Here is a 21,936-nt window from a genome sequence, read left to right on the forward strand (position 1 = left end):
GCGGCCAGGACCCGAAGTCGTGCGCCGACTATGGGGCCATGAGCACGAAGTCTTTGCGAGAGCGGTCCCGAAAGCTTCTGGAGGCTCGCAGTTGGCTCTGAACCGCTCGAGGTGCCCTTCAAGAGGGAGGTCGTGGGACCGGTCACGAAGTCCCCACCACCACTCATCATCAAATTCTTTGTCTTTGGGTAAGTTGAAGCACAAGAAGAAGGCGAAGAAGCACCATCGCTCTTCGCCTTCGCCCCGTCCGTCGGCTGACGCGACGCGGGACACGAAAGGTAGTAGTACTTAGTCTCCGCCCTTGTTGCCAGCTGGGACTGCTCTGAGCTTCCCTCCCTTCTCAAGGTCCAGAGCGTCCCCTGCCCAGCTTGGTACATTTTGCGAAGCTCTCCACTCAATCTTTGGGCAGCCCGACTCTGCCATCATGCCATCGGGCCCCATGGACTCGGCTGGGGGCTCTAGGCTGTCAATGCCGGCGGCTTCGGCCCTGGTGCCACAGGGCCCCCAGGGATCCGGATCGTCGCCAGTCGACCTTATGACACCTCCCCCAGTGCCAATTCCTTTGACGACACCTTCGCCGCCTCCAAATCCAGTTGTGTCCCTGGCCTGCTTCAACTCCGGCCTCCCACTCGATATGGACACAGAGCCGGACCTGCGTCGAGACATTTTATGGCACCCTTGGTTCCAAGAATCACTGCTGACAGCCTCAGTCTCAGCACTGACTCTGAGGTCCGCTTTGCAGCCTTTCATCTTGAGCGGTCTAAAATCAGTGCTAAAACCAATATTGAAGTGGGGTTCAGTTCTTACTTCAGTGTCAAACTCCAGAATGGGGTCTGTGATGCCTCTCACACTTTGGTTGGAGCCAGTTCAATGATCCCACTAGAAAAACAGGTTCTTCAGTTTACCAAGCAAAAGTCACAGGACTTATTTAAAAAAATAATTATTTATTTTCCAACCAAAGGTTTCAAGATAAACATTCCATCAAAGAATACATGATATGGGGTGCTTTAAACTCCTTGGATTTTTCTAATCCTCTTGCTCAAGATAGTGATGAATCTGATCATGAGAGATGGTTCACCTTTTAACAGACATCCTGAATGCAATGGACTAGATGCATCTCCTTGGATAGTAATACCTAAAGGCGATGGCCTGTTTCTGTTTAAAAGGTTCTTATGGTGCCATAGTTCAGAAGGTTAGAGACATTAAATATACATTTCTCCAAGAAAACCCTTCGCATTTGACAGAGATTTTAACTGGGAAACAGATGTCTATTTATATACTTCTTTCAGTTAGGTTAGATGGGTCAGATTAAGGAGCTTTGGTCATAAATATAAGCTGTTCATTGGCCTCAATCTGGTACTCAAGGAAATACTGTCCTGCTCTCTGTGATCCTTCCAGCACTGTACACTAGCAGTACAACTTTGGGATTAGGTTTTCAATAAAAATTGAATGTGGCCACAAGTACACAGTTAGCACAAAACATAAATGAATACATGTGGACAAAAGTGGTCCAAAATGTTACAATGCTGACTATCCATGTACGAAACTGTACATAAAGAATCTCTCTCTTGAAAAGACAGATTACTTATATTCACTATTAACATGCAACGCAAAGGTTAAAATATAAATACATAAATATTTCAGTTAAGGTTTCTTCGCAAGTCGCTTTAAGCAATATATTGTGAAGATGTCTGAGATACGCAAAATATTTGAAATATTGCTAAAAGTATATGTAAGCTTGTAAGCTATATATTCGTGTATCAAGATAATGAAATGTAACAGCCCTTTGAGCGAAATGGGAAAGGAAAATTATAAGTGTCAAATATGGCCAATGCCTAGCACACTTCAGTAGCGGTAATATATTCAGAATAATAATTATTTAAAGGCCCATACTTTGTGCATGGGATTCCTTCGGTTGGTTGTGAAAAACTGAAGAAAGACACTGTAATTGATTATCAGAAGTTTTATGTGCTCACGTTTTACAAATGATGCACTCTTCTATCTGAAAGAAACACATAGTGATATATTCCTTAACTTATAATTAACCCCAGGCTTCAGACTGGATCCGGAAATCTTTTGTCAGCAGTACCCCTGTGCGACGGAAGGTGGTGTCGTGCGGTTCCGCATCCGTCATTGGCTTCGTGGTCGCTGAGATGACGTCACTGCAGCTACTGCAGTTGCTTGATGTCCAGCAGTTGGCGCTGCGCCACTCAAGGTCCCGTGGGAGGTCTAGGGACCAGTCGAGGAGCCATCACCCTCCTTCGTCTGGATCAAAGTCTTAGAACTCTGGGTCAGGTAAGACGAAGCAAAAGAAGTCGAAGACACGTCATCGCTCTGTAACTTCCCCTCACCCGTCGCAGCTGAGGGTGCGGGTGGTACCTCAACCGTGCTCCGGCGGAGCCTACGGTGTTTCCGTCGGCCTACCCGCCCTTTCTGGGTCAGTCTGCGACTACGGCCCACTTGCAGGAATTTCTATCAGCCATGGCCGCTTCTTTGGGCCGGCCCAACTGGGGGTCCTCGCCCTTCAGTGTCGGCAGCTCCGGCTCTGGCATCACTGTCTGCTCCGGTGCTGCAGGGCCACCAAGGATCCAGGCCTGGATGCCGGTCAACCTCGGTACACATCCACCGACGTCGACCACACCGGCACCACCTCCGACGTCGCCCGTGAACCGGACGACGTCGCTCCCGGTCTCAGCCCCGACATGCACACGGAGCCGGAACGGCGTCGCTCGACGCTGATTCAGTTACCGATGAGGCCTTTCTACCCCTTTGTCCAAGCTCCTTATTTTAGGCCTGTACATCAGCCTTCGGAGGACAGGGAGGACTGGAAGAGGTCTGAGGACCCTCTCACAGCTCAGTGTGAGTATGACCCGGCATTGGCAGAGGAACTGGGAGATGCCAGTGGTCTGGACACCTCTCCTGACCTTGGCATGCTCACTCCTCCTACCTTGGCTACGGAGGAGGGTGCAAGTTACTCAGTGGTGTTGCGTAGGATGACGGAGGCCCTCCACCTCCAACTCCCTGCAGTGGCCATCAGGACTAACCTCCTGACAGAAGTGCTTCAGCCGGCAGCTACCTCTGCGGCGCCACTGCTGCCCTTTGATGAGGCACTTTTTGACGTTCTTTTGGGCACCTGTTCCAGGCCCAACACAGGGGCTCCTGTGGATATGAACGTGACCCAATGCCGTCTCCCGGCCTTGGGCGAACCCATTTTCCTCTCCCAACACCCCACCCCTGAGAGCTTGGTTGTCCAAGCCTCGAAGTCCCAGAGTGCATTCCCTACCGTACCCCCTGACAGGTAATCCAAGAGACTGGAACAATGTGGGAAGAAGATTTTTTCTTCCGCCAGTTTAGGGCTGCGGTCTGTGAACACCACCTGCCTCTTGGGCCGTTATTCCCACTCTGTGTGGGATACGGTGGAGCAAGTGCTGCCTCAGTATCCGGGGGAGGCGCAGACAGTGCTCTCTCAGGCTATTGCTGAGGGGAGAGATGCAGTCAAGTTCACATTACGATGTGGACATGAAACCACCAGATCGCTGGGCAGAGCAATTTCCACAACAGTAACACTCCGCCGCCACGCCAGGCTGCGGACCACTGGCTTCTCGGGGGATGTTCAGAATACCATTATGGACATGCCCTTTGATGGCATTTGCCTTTTTGGCAACAAGGCAGATAGTGCGTTTGATTGTTTTAAGGACTCGTGGGCTACGGCCAAGTCCTTGGGCCTTGTGGCCACTCGCCCTCCTCCGCCTTCCTCTTTTTGCTCCTTTTGTGGCCACGGAAGGAGCACCCCAGCACGTTCGCTTGAGTCACAGGCCGCAGCAGTCTCAGCGCGGCTGCGGTCATGTGACCCGCAGAGGCGGGGCAGGGGGCCAGCGGGCGGGTCAATCCACTTCCACCACAGCCACCACTGCCCCAAAACCTTCCTAGTTCGGTCTTTCAGGCCCATCAAACGCCAGTGGGCGGCAGGATTCACCATCACCTCCCCGCTGATGCACCATCACTTCAGACAGGTGGGTTTTACAAATAGTCCGAAGTGGCTACCCCTCCAGCCATGCCACCCCAGTACCACTGCATGTCGGGGATCATTTGGCATTTCTTCAACGGGAAGTTGCGACCTTTTTGTCCAAGGGAGCCAAGGGGGCCATCCAGGATGTTCCTGCACCAGAAGTAGGACGTGGGTGTTATTATTCCCACTACTTTCTGGTGCCCAAGAAGGACAAGGGCCTGCGTCCTATCTTGTACCTCAGGGACGTCAATCTCTTCCTCCAGAAGGAGAAGTTCAAGATGCTAACTCTGGCTCAGGTCTTGTCTGCTCATGACCCTAGAGACTGGATGGTAGCGTTGGACTTGCAGGAAACATATTTCCACATTCCCGTCCTGCCGACCCACCCGCTTTACCTGTGGTTCAAGGTAGGCCACGAGCACTTTCAGTTTATCGTGCTCCCCTTTGGTCTTTCCACCGCTCCCTGGGTCTTCACGAAAGTTATGGCGGAGGTCCCAGCTCATAAGCGCAGATCAGGGGTTCTAGTCTTCCCCTATCTCGACGACTGGCTGTTAAAGGCGGGCTCGCCCCAGCTAGTCGTCTCCCACCTCCAGACTACGGCCAATTTGCTGGGGTTTTCTATCAATGTCCCAAAGTCGCACCTGATTTCCTCTAAAAAGCTCCTCTTCATTGGAGCTGTTCTGGATACGACGCAGTTTCGGGCCTATCCTCCCAAATGGCGAGTCCAGGATATTCAGGCTATGATTCCGATCGTTTGACCTCTATCCTGGGTTTCGGTCAGAATGACCCTGAGGCTACTAGGCCTCATGGCCTCCTGCATCCTGCTGGTCACTCATGCCAGATGGCATATGCAGGCTCTGCAGTGGGACCTGTCCTTCCAGTGGGCGCTCCATCAGGGGAACCTGTCCAATTACATTGAGATCTCGGAGGGCACTGCATAGCAGCTGCAGTGGTGGCTCATGAACCAACATTGTGTCCAGTGCAGATCCCTCTCCCTTCCCCAACCGGAGCACACAGTGGTGACGGATGCGTTCCTCCTGGGATGGGGGGCCTCATGGGAGAGGCGGAGATCAGAGACCTCTAGCCTGAGTCCAGGCTCCATATCAACCTTCTGGAGCTTCTGGCGATCCGACTTGCACTGAAGGCATTCCTTCCCCTTGTCAAAGGGAAAGTGGTGCAGGTGTTAACAGACAATACCACCGCCATGTGGTACTGAAACAAACAAGTCTGGGTGGGGTCGTGGACCCTATGTCAGGACGCTCTGCGCCTCTGTACATGGCTGGATTGCGCAATGTCAGCACTTCTGCACGTTGGAATTTCCAAGGGGGCACACGCTAGGCCATGCTTTTCGTCTCAAGTGGAGTTGTGGTCAGTTGTGCGCCTTTCCCCCTATTCCAGTTCTGCTCAGAGTGCTGAAGAAGATCAGGTGCGACCGGGCCCGAGTCATTCTTGTGGCTCCGGACTGGGCTCGAAGAGTTTTGTATCCCGATCTACTCAGTATGACAATTGATCCCCCGATCCGACTTCCTCTTTGGGAGGATCTTCTGTTGTAGCAGGAGGCGACGGCCCTCCACCCAAACCTGTCCAGCCTCCATCTCTTTGTGTGGAGATTGAGCGGCGGCAGTTGATTCCTTTCGACTTGCCTCCTGAAGTTTGTGATGTCATTCTGGCAGCAAGGTGTCCCTCCACTAAGGTGGTATACGCTTGCAGGTGGAACAAATTTGTGGCATGGTGCACATCAAAGGCTGTGGATCCCCTTTCTGCCCCTCTTTCTGAGGTCCTTTTGTACCTTCTCTCTTTAGCCCGGCAGGGCTCACTCTCAGCGCTATCAAGTGCTATCTTTCTACTATTTTGCCCTTTTTCAGGCTCCCTGATCAGCCCTTTCTTTTCAAGTACCCTGGTGTAAATTGATTTCTCAAAGGCATTACACATCTTTTACCTCCTATTCCTTTTGTAATGCCACAGTGGGACTTGAATCTGGTCCTTACATATTTAATGTGCGCTCCCTTTGAGCCTCTTCACAGCTGTCCTCTTCGTCTGCTGACTTTGAAGACTGCTTTCCTGGTTGCCATCACCTCTGCCAGGAGAGTGAGTGAGCTCCAGGCTCCTTCTTGTAAACCTCCTGTTCTATCTGTCCATCCGGACAAGGTTGTGCTCAGAACACGTCCATTCTTTCTGCCAAAAGTTGTCACTGCCTTTCACATCGGGCAGACCATCACTTTGCCCACCTTCTTTCCGCCTCCTTCTAGAGAGGAAGAGAGGCTCCACCATCTGGACCCAAAATGTGCGCTCTTGTTTTACTTTAACTGCACACAACAGTTCCGGGTGGATGACCAGCTCTTTGTTGGCTACGTTGGCGTCAAGAAAGGTCGGGCCGTCTTGTGTATTAAAGCCTGTTATTCTCTGGCTAAGAAGGAAGCTCCGTTGGGGCTGCTCGCCCATTCCACCAGGGTGACGGGTGACACTACGGCGTTGGAACGTGGTGTCCCCTTACAAGACATCTGTCAGGCAGCTACGTGGGCCTTGCTGCACACTTTCACTAAGCACTATTGCCTGGACAGCCAAGTCCAGAGGTACAGCTTCTTTCGCCGTTCTGTTCTCCGGGACTTCCTGGTGTGATCTTGGTTCACAGACCCACCGCTGGGGTTGGTATTGCTGGGGTATCTATTCAATAAGTGTTTCTTTCAGATGAACAAGTCACTTGCCTTTGGTAACGATATATCTGTAAGAAACATTACCAGTGATAGATTCCTTACCGCCCCACCCAATCCTCCCTGTAGTGCGAACTGATTTCTAGGGTTAAGGTCATCCCTTTCAGGGCCCTAGTTTCAAGGCACCAGTGGTTAGTATCTTGCATGGCTCTGCGTGCCTGGCACGGAAAGTCGTGAACAAAACTGACGTCGGCGCGCAAGGGTGGCTTCTAAGTAGCTGCCGCAACGTCTTCTCAGTGACCACGAAGCCAACGACGGACGCAGAGCCGCACAACGCCACCGTCCGACGCGCTGGGGTACTGCTGATGACATCTTTCGGGATCCAGGCTGACGCCTGGGGGTAATTCTAAGGTAAGGAATCTATCTCTACCAATGTTTCTTACAGATATATTGTTACCGAAAGTAAGTAACTTGTTCTACTTGCTTTATTACGTTGAATATACTCCGAACTGCTTAGAAAAATGTGAATCAGTTTTGTAACTTTATTTTGATGTTTGTCTATAATCCATGCTGAGTGACAATTTGTTAGTTGAAAGTTGAGGAAAGTTATCTTCTGTGTGCTTTCACAAAATTGACCTACATTTATTTGGCAGGCATGATGAGGGCAAGATCAGGAAAGCCTACTTCAGACTGGCACAGAAATACCATCCTGACAAGAACCCTGAAGGAAGGGTACGTTAAAACAGCTGTTAACTTCTCATTGTTGTGGATAATAGTTCTACACCTAATTGGATAAGTTGTCTATTTACATGAAATTGTAGCTGAAGCATTTACATAATTTGACTTATGGTGGACAGCAGTAGCGTTGAGAGGGAGTTGCATAGGGCAGGCGCAACCCGATGATCTGATTTTCATGTACAACCAAGGGGTATCAACAAAGGTCTTTTTTATCCTGTATAACATAACCATAGCCAAATGACAGCACCCTTGTTTCCGTCCGATTCTCCCATTGACAGTCCTTTATGGTGATGAGCTGTATAGCTTAAGCTTTTAACATTGTGTTTGAGAACCTTTGCCTCTTCAGGGAAGCCTTAATCAATTATAACTCAATGTGGTGCAATTATTTTGGCAGAAACACCCCAGTATCAGCAGGCTAACTTTTCTAGTATAGAGTAGCCACATTGTGTGGGCCAAATATTCAGGAACTTGAGCAATACCTGGACTTTTTGAGCTTGCCAGAGATGAATTTCAAATAATGCCCCAAAAACTAATACAATTAGTCTGATAGCCTATATGTTTTCTTCATTCTTCTCCATTGTGCATTATACAATCACTGATGCTGTGTCTAGCGTCATTATTGCTGGTCCACCTGCCGCCTTCTTGTCACACAAATAATTCTTCCTCATTAGAAGTCTTAGACTTGACATTCGTGAACAGTGGGTAGTGGAATGTTTTTGGGAGCTCTTCCATTCTAAAATTACTATTGCTAATTCAACCTGAATGAGCTGAAGCATAAGATTTCAATTAGTCTTACACTAGCCATCATAAACGGATTTTGTGTAGGAATGATCTTTTCTCAAGCTCTTCCTACTTGCATGTACTGTTGTTTTATCAGAGGGTTCATTAAGTGCAGGAATAAAATAAGAGGTTTTTGCGAAGTTAAGCAAATCTTTATGTACTTTAATTTTTGCACAACAGGATATGTTTGAGAACGTGAATAAGGCATACGAATTCTTGTGTACAAAATCAGCAAGAATAGTTGATGGCCCAGATCCAGAAAATATCATTTTGATTCTGAAAACTCAAAGCATTCTCTTCAACAGACATAAGGAAGGTGAGATGTAGAGTCTTAATTAAATCACTTGGTATGATGTACGATTCAAATTAATTAATTTTAACTTTTAATGGGTGATGGGTTACCCAGGGGGACAGGTTAATTGTGCATAAATATTGCTAGTCTTCAGTTAGTTTATTGAGTTATTTTATTGTTGGTGTAATTGAATGCTTGATGTGGCACCATGTGATCATAGTGACATCCCTGAATGTCGGGCACTCCTTAGGTTCTCATGGAAGTGAGACTCCAAAAGTGGTTCAAACAGAAGTTCAAAAAGTTAGGGGGCATGGTTGTTATACCCTCTGGTTTCTGGTAACGAAGGAGGACAGAGACCTCTGCCCCACCTTAGACCTGCACCCTCTCAATTATTTTCTCCGTAAAGAGAAGTTTAAAAATGCTCACATTGCTTCAGGTTTTGTTTGCCCTGGACCATTGAGACTGGCTGGTAACATTGATCTTGCAGGACAATTATTTTCATTTCCTTGTCCTGCCTGCCCACAAACATTACCTGCAGATCACAGTGGGCTCGAGCACTTTCAGTTTGCTGTGCCCCCTTTTAGCCTCACCAGAGCCTCTCGTGTGTTTATCCAGATGATGGTGTTGGTGGTTGCTAATCTGTGGAGGTCTGGGGTTCCAGGCTTCCCCCTACGTCATCAACATTCTGTTGAAGGCAGGTTCGCCACAGGCAGTAGTCTTCCAACTCCAAGTAACGCTGAACTCCTACATTCACTGGGGTTTTCCATCAGTGTGACAAAGTTGCACTTGACCTCCCTCACAGTGCAGTTTTGGGCCAATCCTCAAGAGCAGCCTATCCAGGATATGATACCAATGTTTCAGCCTCTATCCTGAATTGTGATGAGATTGACTCTGAGGCTGCTGGGCCCCATGGACTTATGCATCCTGCTGGTAAATCATGCCCACGGGCATAAGCGGACTCTGCATGGGGACCTCAAGTCCCAATGGGTGCAGCATCAGGGGAATCTTTCTAACCTGGTCCAGATATTGGAGTGTACTGCAAAAGACGTGCATTGGTAGCTAACGAGCCACGATTGGATGAGCGATAGACGCCTCTCCCTTCCCCACCTAGATCTCCCAGTTGTGACAGATGCATCACTTTAGGTTGTGACGGCCATCTGGGAGAGGTGGAGATTAGAGGACTCAGGTCTCCAGCAAAATCCAAGCGCCACATCAGTCTGTTGTAGCTAAGAACGATTCATCTAGCATTGAAAGTCTTCTTCCTGTCCATCAAAGGGAGGCTGGTTCAGGAGTTCATTGACAACACCATTGCCATGTGATATTGTACCAATCATGGTGGGTTGGGGATGTGAACTCTGTGTCAAGAGGCTCGTGAGTCGCTGCAACAGTCTGGAACCCCAGGACATTTTCCTGGTTGTTCAGCACTTGGCAGGTTCTTTGAATCTTGGGCCAGACAAGCTCAGCTGGAGATGCCTAGGGAACCATGAATGGTTTCTGCATCCAAATCCTTCTAGAGTGAGGTGATCCTTGATTAGATCTTTCACCACCACGAGAACATGCAATGTTATCCCTTCTGAGTGATGGTGCTTCCAAGGGGACTCTAGCTTGGAGGCTCCTTTAATCTCAAGTGGCGTTCAGGACTGAGGACTACACTGATGCCTCTATGGCCTGAGTTCTCAAGAAGATTTGGGTCGACCAGGTTCAAGTCATCCTAGTGGCACTAGATTGGGCCCAGATAATATGGTATCCAGGTCTCCTGAGCTTGAGTGATACTCCTTTAATCAGGCTGCTGCTTCAGGAGGACCACCTGTCACAGCAACAGAGCACGGTACTGCACCTGAACCTGCACACTCTTCAACTTCATGTGTGGAGATTGAGCGGCCATAGTGGAGAGTGTTTGACCTTCCACCCAAAGTCTGTGATGTTATTTTGGCAGCCAGGCGTCCTTTGCCTAAGTCCATCTATACCTGCAGCTATGCGAAGTTTGTGACATTGAGTACCACATACCAGGTAGATACCCTTTCTGCACGTCTGTCAGAGATTTTGTTATTTGTTCTTTGCCTTGCATTAGGCACTCTCAAAGGTTATTTGTCGGCCCTCTAGGCCTTCTTGCGGCTGCCCGATCACCTTCCCTTTTGGTCACTGGTTGTGACTAGTTTCCTAAAAAAGTTGCTGCATCTTTTTCTTCCAGACCCATTTGTCATGTCCCAGTGGGATCTAAATCTTGTTTTGATGTTTCTAATGTGTATATCTTTCAAGGTGCTCCATTCACTGACCTTCCCATTCTCACTACTCTGCAAACTGGGCTCTTACCAAAAAGATCCCTGTAGATTTTGCACACTAATCACCACTGGTACTTTGGTATTAATGTGGCTCTGTGTTTTTGGCGCTGAAAGTGTCACAAAAGAAACTGATGTCTGCGCGCCGGGTTGACGCTTATGAAGGCATGACATCACAACAAAGATGAAGTTGGCATGGAGCTAATCGATGCCACCTATCAGTTCATGGTGTACTGCTCAAGATTTTCTGGATCCAGTCTGATGCCTTTAGGATATTCTAAGAGGAGGAATTTGTGGTTACATAGTCTCTACTAAATAAAGAATTACTGTAAGTAACTTGTTCTTCTGATTGATACTTCTAACCACAGGTATCCCACTTTTTAAATCCTCCCAGGCACTGGAATGAATCCAGAAAATGTTTGAAAAAGCTTCTTTGAGCTGATGGATGGCACTTCTGAATCCATTGTGACTGTCTCTGCTCTTTAAGTGACCACATGGAGCCACATGTAGGCGCAATCCCTGCCAACGGATGTCCGTTCCTATTTTGTCATGCCCTTTAATGCAGATCTGGAGACATGCATCCAACTTTTCTGATGTTTTACTGTTGTTTCCTAATTTATTTATCTGACATTATGGAGGGATGAGTCTCACTAAAACCAAATTATTTAAGCCAGGCAGCACTTGCAGGAAGGAGATGTCAGTTGTGGGCCCGCACGTTATCTTTCTTGAATGCCTTGGCTCCGAACACAACTCGAAGGCCTGCAAAAAATGCTCCCTGATGCATTTGAAGGACACCAGGGAGTGTGAATATAAACGTTGTCGCTGAACATAAACATGTGGGATGGTCCACTTCAAAGTTTTGAGACGGTTCCCAGTTGCAGTCCTCAGGAAAATCCAAGTCTCGAAGCAAGCATAAGATGGCCAAGAAGGATTCAACCCCATCCCATCATTTCCACTCCAGGGAGAAATCAAGCATTGGGCCCTCGAGAGCTCTACCATCATTGTTCATTTAAGTCCTGATGTGCCTAATTTCCCAAGCTGTGATGATTCAGGCCTTTAAAGAAGTGATGCTGAAGTTGTTTTGGATAGGTCTGGGTCCACCTGGAGTGCCTCCAGGCCCCATGGATCTGTACTTACCCCAGTAGGACTTCCACTAGGGGTCCCTCTCCAAACCCAGCTTACCTCGATTCGCCTAAGCCAGGCCCTTAATCGGCGCTAGGCAGTATATCTGATAGAGATGTCTGGCCGCAGATTCCTTAAATTAGAATTTCCCCCAGGCGCCAGTCTGGATTGTGGTGAACCATTTATTTCTTCTTTTAGTTTAGCCTTGTGGTCATTGAGCCCATTTAGACCTTTACAGCAGGCTGTACTATTAGCCCCATTTGCCCTAAGCAGCTCCTTTCAAGTGCTGGTGGTTTTGGGGAGGACTTGTTTCCAGACTTACTCAGTGTCTTCCTCTCAGCATACGCCACTTTGTCTTCACCAGGCTAATGCTGACAATTTCCTTGGAGGAAAGTTTTACCACTCATCTATTTCCCTGTAGATTGTAGCAGACAGGTTCTGGCAGTCTTTGAAAGCAAATTTCATCCATGGTGTATGTGAATTCTGCATCCCAAGATATGAAACTTGGGTTGGTTTCTTGCTTCTTTATTGCATTCTGTCTTTATCAAAAGGTCTGTGGAAGGTGACAAGTGTTCACTTTAATGGTAGCAGACTTTTTGCAACTCCTACTAATGGCCACTTGTCAAAAGGTAAGGTTAGTCAAGTGCCACCACTGCAGAACCCATGATCATTATGTCAAACAATTGACTTTCCAGTATCTCACAATCTATTACGACAAATGCCCGGTTTCTTAAGTGATTTCCTGGGTTCTCCTGCTAGTTATATTGTCTTGGGAAGTTCAACAGAGAAAGTTGCTAATCCTCTGATAGATGAGCTACCTGTGTACCTCATGATGCCTGTGTGCTGTGACTTTGGTGCAGCAGAGTTGTCTGTGAAGGGGGTGTCTCTGAAGTTAGAAACTGCACTATTGGTTTTGAAAGATTTCAGTATGTTGTGTTCTTTAAAAGGGAAGAAATTTGCAGAGGAGATCATCCAGTTGAAATATTGTCTAATCATTTTGTTTTACTTTCCTTTAGATTTGCAGCCTTACAAATACGCTGGTTACCCAATGCTTATTAAGACCATCACCATGGAAACTTCTGATGACCAGCTTTTCTCGAAACTGTCCCTGCTTCCTGCCGCAACTGAGTTAGCTTTCCACACAGTCAACTGTTCAGCACTTAATGCAGAGGAACTGAGACGGGAGAATGGTATAGAGGTAAAGCTATAAGTATTGGCATCAAGCTTCTCTCCTTTATGCTTTTGGTTATCACAGATTACTGATTTCAGTCTTCAGTGTTACTAAGGATTTCTTAGCTTAGCGAACTTGATTTAGCAGCTCTGTTTACTGAAGTCCTATGTATGTGCTACCTCTGCTCTATTGGGCTGAGCTGATACAAATTTTAGCTTTAAGGTCATAAGCCACCCAGCTTTAAGCCACTATCCTGATCATATCGCTCAGCCCAATATCTATTCCTGAAACTAGGAAAGAGAGCAGTCCTATTTTCTACTTTGTTCCATGCGACTCTCCCACTTTTAATACTACCTTTGATGTGGCTTAGAATGTACACAAATATTGCTTAAAGGTCAGTAAGCACACAATGAATTCTTCCCTATTCCCAAAAGTCAGCACTTCCAAAGTTATATTATAAGTTCTTGTGAATCAGATAGGCACAGAGCGGCTGCATTTCTTGTGGATTGTCAGTCTTGGCTTTTTCCACTGGGACAAACTTACTTTACTATTACTTTTCTTTATCCAGTTGACAGTTTGCATATTTTTAGGACTTTTTATCGGATCTTTATGAGAAGTTGGCCTGGTATATGATGTCCACTCTTCTAGTGGGCACCTTGCACCAGTCCAAACGACCTTTATTGATGGTAGGTTGTAAAGTCAACTTTATAGAAAGCTATCCTAGTGGTATCTGTGGAGAGCAGCCTTCAGGCTAAGACTTAAAGGCGAGTTAAGGAAGTTGTTTTACCAATTATAATCTCTTGAATGATCAAATGAAAGAATTTCACACAAGGTATATGTCAATATATATGTATTTAATCTAAACACAACCCCTCTGGTCTCTTTATGAGATCAGAGGTAAAAGTACAATACAAGGAACTTAATTAGCATACAATAAGTTACACAGTATACGTTTACCCTAGGGGGCTCACAAACCATATACTAAAATAGTGGTATAAGAAGCACTTGTGGTAAAGAAAGCAGGCCTAGAGCCTGTGGAATCACTGGGGCTACCTAGAACCACCAAAGGTTAGGATGTAGGAGGCCCACCGGAGACACGTGCAGTGTTTAAACACAGCCGCGGGTTACCATTAACTTTCTATGGAGAACGAACAAGTACAATTTTACAGTTTAAGGACACTTCTAGGTTAACTACGATTGAACCCTTTTAGACTAGAATACTTCGAGAGTCAAGACCCATGGGAGCACCGGAGTACTCGTGTTACCTCACCCAGGGAAGCCGGGTGCATAGGTGTCTTTTGGTGTCGGGTTTCGTCGTCTATTCCAATGGAGAGATGCGAAGAAGTGCTGCAGGCGACCAGAGGAAAAGTGCCCGGGTGGATCCAAGGGTGTATTGAAGATCTGAAGAACCTGAAAGCAGAAGGGACAGAGTCTGGGTCACTAGCCAGTGACCAGGAAGGCGATGGGAAGATGCAAGCCAATGTCGGGTGATTTCAGGTGAAAGAGGTGAAGCTTGTATCTTCAGCCACGTGGTCCAGGAATCAGATGGGCACCAGGATGGCACCGGATGGAGTCACCTCGACCAGGTGAGTGGGCGACGCTGGGCTCTGCAGTCTCACGGACCAGGAGGCGTTGTCGGCGACCAGGATGGAGGTGCGAGCTGTCCCACGATGGTTGATGCTGTCGACGTCGCTGGACCCAGGATTGGGGCAACAAGTCTTGGCAAATTCAAGCCCACGAGGTGGACCTAAAATGGCGTCTGGAGTGGACCAGGAGGGTCCCGGGTGCTCCTCTTTTGGAAGGGAGCAAGGGCCAGTTTGGAGCAACCAGACCAGCAGTGGTGATGTCGTCGGTCGTCGTCGGGAAGGCCACAAGCCAGCGGGCTAGTAGCCAGACAACGCGGTGAGCAGCCAAAAAGCAGAAGGGCTCACGCAGATCTCGTGGATGCTGGGGGGCTGATCTTCGGTGCTGGAGCTGCTCAGGGTCGGGGCTTCTCGGACCCCAAAGCACTCACCAGAGGATCCCTCGGCGGTCGTGCTGGAAAGAAGTCGTGCAGTTCTGATGATGGCCGGTCCCTCGAGGTCTCGTCGCACCTACGGTTCTCAGCTTAGCTGTAGAGGTAGGTAGAGGTCAGAGGTGCCAGGGAAGCCGGGTCTCGTTGAGCTGGTCAGTCGGATTCCGGAGGAAGGACGTGCAGCAAACCGCAGTGTTCTTAGATGGTGCCTGCGGATGCAGGGTGACTACTCCTTAGCCACAAGGGAGAAATCTTGAGAAGAAGTCGAGAGTTCCTTTCGTAGAAAGTAGTTTCTTGATTCAAAGATGATCTAATTTGGAAGGGTCCCCGCTCCTGCCTTTATCCTAAAGAAAGGGGTGGGTACGCGACTAGGTCCTGCCCTAGGGGTGGGACCAGGAAGGGGGGTGGTTACACCCCTCTCCCATGCCGGACTTTCCCCAGGCCATGGGCTGGTGTGCCCCTGGAACTGGTTCTAGCAGGCAGATGTGTAGTGAGCACCGGGGTGCCACTTGCAGTCACCTTCCTGAAAAACCCTGCCTACCCAGGATACACAAAACCCTGTCTGGGATGGTGCTAGCACCGCCCCTGACAGGAAACCCTTTGTCCAAGCTCCCCTCGCTGGAAGGACTCCCAGCAGCAGGAGGTCAGACTCGTGTCTGTGGTGGCAGCATCCATTTTGTGATGCTGAGGCTTGAGTTAACTTTAACCGGGGTTCACAGTTACATACATGTCGTGTCTCTCTAGAAGGGTGGAATGCTAACCCCGTCGCCAGAATTGGCGAGGGGTTAGTATTCCAATTCGTATGACACCTTACTCGACATGTTTTGATAAAGCGATACCAAAGATAGCATATAACCGCGAGGATTATAATGCACTTAAGAGTATATGGTACGCGTTATCATGGAACAGCTATTAGGACTTGGTTCCGCAAGCTGCAAACGGGCTCCGCTCATGCCAGAGCACCATCTCACACGATTCCAAGCACTCTGCCTTCAGGATTGTCAAGGCCTGCCATAGGAGTGACTGATAGGAATCTGTGTGTCCATTTTAGGGTTAGATATAGGCATACTATATCTAAAGCAAAGGGTGATTACACCACCGTGCCCCAGCTGTCGTGCAGCCAGTTGTGTCAGATTTAGATGGCCAGCCAGGGGTGGCATAATACATGCTGCAGCCCCTGGTAGGCCCTGGGTACACCTATGCCCTGAGTTACAGGGTCTGATAAGGTGGCCCAGTACCAATTGGTAAATGCACCTAAGGTACACGTTGTAATTTAGTGAGAGAACAGCTAGGCTGTGGGTCTGATTAGCAGGCCCACAGCCAGAGAAAGTCGTAAACCAGTGAAACAAAAGCAAAAAATCTGGGTGATCATAGGATTGCAGACCCTACTCTCCTACAGTGTCGACCACGACCGGAGCTGGATTCAAGCTGTCTCACGAAGTATCTAGTTGACTGAGGTGTCGGAATCCGGATTGGACCCAACAAGCCTGGGCAAACGCAATCCACGCAGGATGTCGAGATTGGCTTCGGTGCAGACCAGCAAGGTCTGGGGGACTTCTTCTTTGGAGAGAAGTGAGAGCACGTCTGGAGCAACCAGGAAAGCTCACTAAATTAAAGATGGCCCTGCGTGGGGGCTCTCTAGCCAACGGACTAGGAACCGCGAAGGAGCCAGGAGCTGAAATGCACAAAGCGGGCCCATGGGACACTCGTGGAGTGTGGCCCTCTGAGCTTCGATGCAAAAGGTGCTCTGGCAGGGGCTTTAGATACCCCAATGCACAACTTCGGGATACATCTGGAAGTAAGTGCCGTTGCAAAAGTGCAGGATGTACAGGAGTTCTGGTCCCACGTCTCCCGTGTCCGCTATGGGTCTCAGCTTTGCTGGGAGCTCGGGTCAGCGTCGGAGATGTCTGGAAGTCTGTGTCCTGTGTCGCAGATTCGGCGGGAGCCTTGAAAATGCAGTCCGGCAAAGATGCAGTCGGTGCCTGTTTGAACAGAGTGGTCACTCCTTGACCACAAGGGAGATTTCTTCTGTCTTCCAGTCGATATGGAATGTCGAAGGTCCAAGATATATGTTGCAGAGTTTCCTCCAGGGTAATCTAAAGTCCTGGGGACTGGGATCCTATTCATATAGCAAGATTAGGGGTTGGGCTAACTCTAAGGTCCCACCTATGGGAGGACCTGGGGAGGGGGTGGTTACACCCCTTCGTCCAGTTTCGTGCCAGAGCTGGGGCTGAGTGCCCCAGCAACCGGTTTGAACTGGGAAATGCAAGGAGCACCGAGTGTGTCCCAGGCAGTGTCTGAAAAGCATTCACTGAATGCAACCCACCCTGCCCCAAAACACCAAAGCCTGTCTGGGGAGGTTCCAGCACCTCCCTGGACAGGAAACCTATTGTCCAGTTCTCCCCTGCCAGAGTTTCGTCCAGCAGCAGGAGGGCAGACTTGTGTTTGTGGCAGCAGCATCCATTTTGTGATGCTGGGGCACTGTTTAACTTAAACCGGGTTTAACAGTAACTACATGTCTTCACCCTCCAGAAGGGTGGAATGCTACCCCCGCCTAACACGACATGTTTTGATAAAGCCAAACCTAAGTTAGCATTAACCTTGAGGATTATAATGCACTTAAGAGTATATGGTATGGCTATATCACAGAACAGCTATAAGGAGATGGTTCCGAAAGCTGCAGAGGGGCTCAGCTCATGCTAGGGCACCCTCTCACACAAAAACAAGCACTCTGCCTCCAGGATTGTCAAGGCCTGCCATAGGAGTGACTTATAGGTGTATATATATATAGATAGATAGATAGATAGATAGATAGATATACAATTGCAGACCTGTGGTATCAGTTTGGAAGGTTAACAAGGGGTGGCATAATACATGCTGCAGCCCCTGGTAGGCCTTGAGTGCACCTATGCCATGGGTACCTAAGGTACCATATACAGGGGCTCACAAAGGTGACCCAGTAACCAATCTGGTATGTACTTAAAGTACATGGTATCAATTTAGAGAGAGAACAGCTAGGCTGTGGGCCTGATTAGCAGGACCACAGCCATAATAAAGTCGAAAAAACTGTGAATCACAGCAAAAAATGGGGGTAACCATAGGAAGCAGATCCCACTCTCCTACAATCTTCCTCTGTACTGAAAATGTTAATCGATGTATTTCAACCAGTTTTTTTTTTATTTTGTTATATCTGAAAGGGACACGTTAGTGATAGTTTCTGTCAGCAGTACCCCTGCGCGTCGGAAGGTGGCGTTGTGCGACTTCGTGTCTGTCATATATGTCATGATCGTCGATATGACTTCACAGCAGCTACTTAGACTCAGCCCTCGCGCTCTGACGTCAGTTATTTCTTTCTTCCGCTCCAGCAAGCGCAGATCCTGAGAGAGCGGTACCCTCAGTCAGTTTTTTACTGAGTTTTGTGGGACTTTTGTCTCTGTTCTGTTAAGTCTTTTACTCCTGGTGTATAGGGATACACGGTTTCAAGTCTTGCGAGGACTGTCTGCGCACAATGCTGGTGACTGACCCGCACCACGAGTGTCTCTACTGCCTGGGTCGCGACCACGCGTTGTGCCCCGACTGCCTGGCCATGGCTCTGAAAACTTTGCGGGAGTGGTCCCAGAAGTTGCTTGAGGCCCGGGAGTCGGCTCTGCCCCGTTCAAGGTCCCAGTCCCGTGGGAGGTCGAGGGACCTGTCGCGGAGCCGCCACCAATGTTCGACGAAGTCTTCGCATTCGGGGTCAGGTAAGACGAAGCACAAGAAGTTGAAGAAGCGACATCGCTCTTCGCCTTCCCCTAGCCTTGCACGCGACATGGCTGAGGGTGCGGGTGGTGCCACCCCTGAGGCTCCGGCGGAGCCAACGCAGTTGCCGACGGCCTACCCACCCTACCCGGGTCCGTCAGCGACTCTGGCCCAGCTGCAGGAATTTCTGTCAGCCATGGCCTGCCTCATTGGCTGGGGGTCCTTGCCCTTCTTCGTCACCGGCTCCGGCCCTGACGTAGTCAACGGCTCCGGCCTTAGCGCCGCGAGACCCCCATTGATCCATGCATGGATTCCAGCTGATGTCAGTTGGCCTCGTATTACTTCCATCGACGTCTATGGCACAGCCGCCAGGGTCTGCCGCCTCCCCGACCGATACCGTTCCCGGCTTCCACCCCAACATGAAGACTGTGCCGAACCGGTGTCGATCAACGCCAATTCCAACGCCAATGAGGAATTTTTATCCCTTTCTCTAGCCGCCTCCTTCTTTTTCTCCTGTCCAGCAGGTTACAGGGGACGGGGAGGACTGGGTGGGGTCTGAAGACCCTCTCACAGCCCAATGTGAGTTAGACCCAGACTGTGAAGAGGATTTGGAGGACGTAGGTGGACTGGATTTTTCTCCAGAACCTGGCACACTGTCTCCTTCTACCGTGGCTACGGAGGAGGGTGGTACTTATTCAGTGGTGTTGCGTAGGACGGCTGAGGGTCTCCACTTCAAGCTCCCTACAATGGCCGTCAGGACTAACCTCCTGACAGGAGTGCTTTGGCCGGCAGCTTCTTCTGCGGAGCCGCTGCTGCACTTCAGTGACTCACTTTCAGACGTTCTTTTGAGCACGTGGTCCAGGCCAAACACGGGGGCTCCTGTAGATAGGAATGTTGCCCAAAGCCATCTCACGGCCCCAGATGACCCCATTTTTCTCTCCCAACACCCTACCCCTGAGAGCTTGGTTTTCCAAGCCTTTGCATCCCGAGCGCATTCCCTTCCGCACCTCCAGATAGGGAATCCAAGAAACTGGGGCAGTTTGGGCGATTTTCTTTTCCGCCAGTTCAGGGTTGCGATCTGTGAACACTGCATGCCTCTTGGGCGGTTATTCCCACTCTGTGTGGGATATGGTGGCGCAAGTGCTGCTTAAGTGTCCGGAGAAGGCCCGGACGGTGCTTTCCCAAGCTATTGCTGAGGGCAGAGACTCAGCCAAGTTCACGATTCGTTGTGGCCTTGACACCGCTCACTCGCTGGGCAGAGCGATTTCCACAACAGTGGCGCTAAGCCGTCACCCCTGGCTGAGGACAACTGGCTTTTCCAGGGATGTCCAGATTACTCTGATGGACATGCCTTTTGTTGGCACTCACCTTTCTGGCGACAAGGCAGACAGTGCGTTGGAGTGTTTTAAGGACTCGCGGGCTACGGCCAAGTCCTCGGGCCTTTCGTCCACGCGTACTCCTTCGGCTTCTGCTTTTCGCTCCTTTCATGGCCAAGGAAGGGGTGCCCAAACACGTTTGTTTCAAAGCCACAAGCCTGCGCAGCAATAGTCTCAGTGCAGCCGTGGACGTGGGACCCGCCGAGGTGGGTCACGGGGCCAGTGGGCGGGTCAGCCCACCCCCTCCCTTGCCACCACGGCCTCCAAACTTTCCTAGTCCGGTGTTTCAGGCCCACAAAACGCCAGTGGGTGCCAGGATTCGCCATCATCTCCCCCACATGCGCACCATCACTTCGGACAGGTGGGTTTTTACAGATAGTCCGAAGAGACTACTCCCTCCCCTTCGAGTCTACCCCTCCAGCCATGCCACCTCAATACCACCGCATGTCGGGGGATCACTTGGCACTTCTCCAGCAGGAAGTTTCGGCCCTCTTGGCCACAGTGGCCATCGAGCACGTTCCAACGCCAGAAGTAGGTCGTGGTTGTTACTCCCAATACTTCTTGGTCCCAAAGGAGGACAAGGGCTTGCGTCCTATCTTAGACTCTCGGAACGTCAATCGATTCCTCCGGAAGGAGAAGTTCAAGATGCCCACACTGGCTCAGGTCTTGTCTGCCCTAGACCCGCAAGACTGGATGGTAGCGGTGAACTTGCAGGACGCTTAATTTCATATCCCCTTCCTACCACCGGCGTTACCTGTGGTTCACGGTAGGCTACAAGCACTTTGAGTTCAATGTGCTCCCTTTTGGCCTCACCAGCACCCCTTGGGTGTTCACGAAAGTGATGGTGGTGGTCGCAGCTAATCTGCACAGATCAGGGGTTTCAACCTTCCCCTATCTCGGTTGTTGAAAGCGGGCTTGTCTCAGGCAATCGTCTCCCACCTCCAGACTACTGCCGACCTCCTGCATTTGCTGGGGTCCTCCGTCAGTGTGCTGAAGTTGCACCTGATTCCCTCTCAGAAGCTCCTCTTTATCAGAGCGGTTCTGGACACGGTGCGCAGTTTTGGGTTTATCCTCCCGAACAGCGAGTCCGGGACATTCGGGCTATGATTTCGATCTTTCGGCCCTTCTCCTGGATTTTGGTCAGGATGACCTTGAGTCTGCTGAGCCTCATGGCCACCTGCATCCTGCTGACCAATCATGCCACATGGCATATGCAGGCTCTGCAGTGGTACCTGAAGTTCCAGTGGGCGAAGCATCAAGGAGATCTGTCAGAGTACTTCCAGATCTCGGAGGGCACTGCACAACAGTTGCAGTGGTGGCTCACGAGCCAGCAGTTGGTCAGCGGCAGATCCCGCTCCTTTCCCCAACCGGAGCACACAGTGGTGACGGATGAGTCCCTCCTTGGATGGGGCGGCCACATCGGAGAGGCGTAGATCAGAGGCCTCTGGTCTCCGGCGGAATCCAGGCTCCAAATCAACCTTTTGGAGCTCCGGGCGATCTTACTTGCACTGAAGGCATTCCTTCCCTCTGTCAAGGGGAGAGTAGTGCAGGTGTTCACAGACAACACTACCGCCATGTGGTACTGCAACAAGCAATTAGGGGTGGGGTTGTGGCCCCTATGTCAGGAGGCTCTGCGTCTCCGGACATGGCTGGAACGTCAAGGCATTTCCTTGGTTGCTCAACTTTTGGCAGGCTCTTTGAAGGCCAGGGTGGACGAACTCGGACGCAGGTGCATGATGGATCACGAATGGCGTCTTCACTCGGAGTTG

General features: G+C 49.8%; 1 protein-coding gene across 4 annotated transcripts in view; it reads left to right on the forward strand.

Annotated features, from left to right (window-relative positions):
* The window catches only part of DNAJC13 (DnaJ heat shock protein family (Hsp40) member C13), a 1,694,551-nt gene that overhangs the window by 978,096 nt on the left and 694,519 nt on the right, over window positions 1–21,936 (forward strand). For all 4 annotated transcript variants that reach the window (XR_015300721.1, XM_086942056.1, XM_086942057.1 and 1 more), the window contains 3 exons: window positions 7,311–7,389; window positions 8,356–8,491; window positions 12,885–13,066. Coding sequence is in view for 3 of the 4 variants with exons in the window: in XM_086942056.1 (XP_086798182.1) it covers window positions 7,311–7,389; window positions 8,356–8,491; window positions 12,885–13,066 (397 nt within the window). In the remaining variant the exon portion in view is untranslated. The remainder of the gene's footprint in view (window positions 1–7,310; window positions 7,390–8,355; window positions 8,492–12,884; window positions 13,067–21,936) is intronic.

The sequence above is a fragment of the Lissotriton vulgaris genome, chromosome 10 (assembly GCF_964263255.1).
Source record: "Lissotriton vulgaris chromosome 10, aLisVul1.2, whole genome shotgun sequence".
In the NCBI taxonomy this organism is placed as follows: Eukaryota; Metazoa; Chordata; class Amphibia; order Caudata; family Salamandridae; genus Lissotriton; species Lissotriton vulgaris.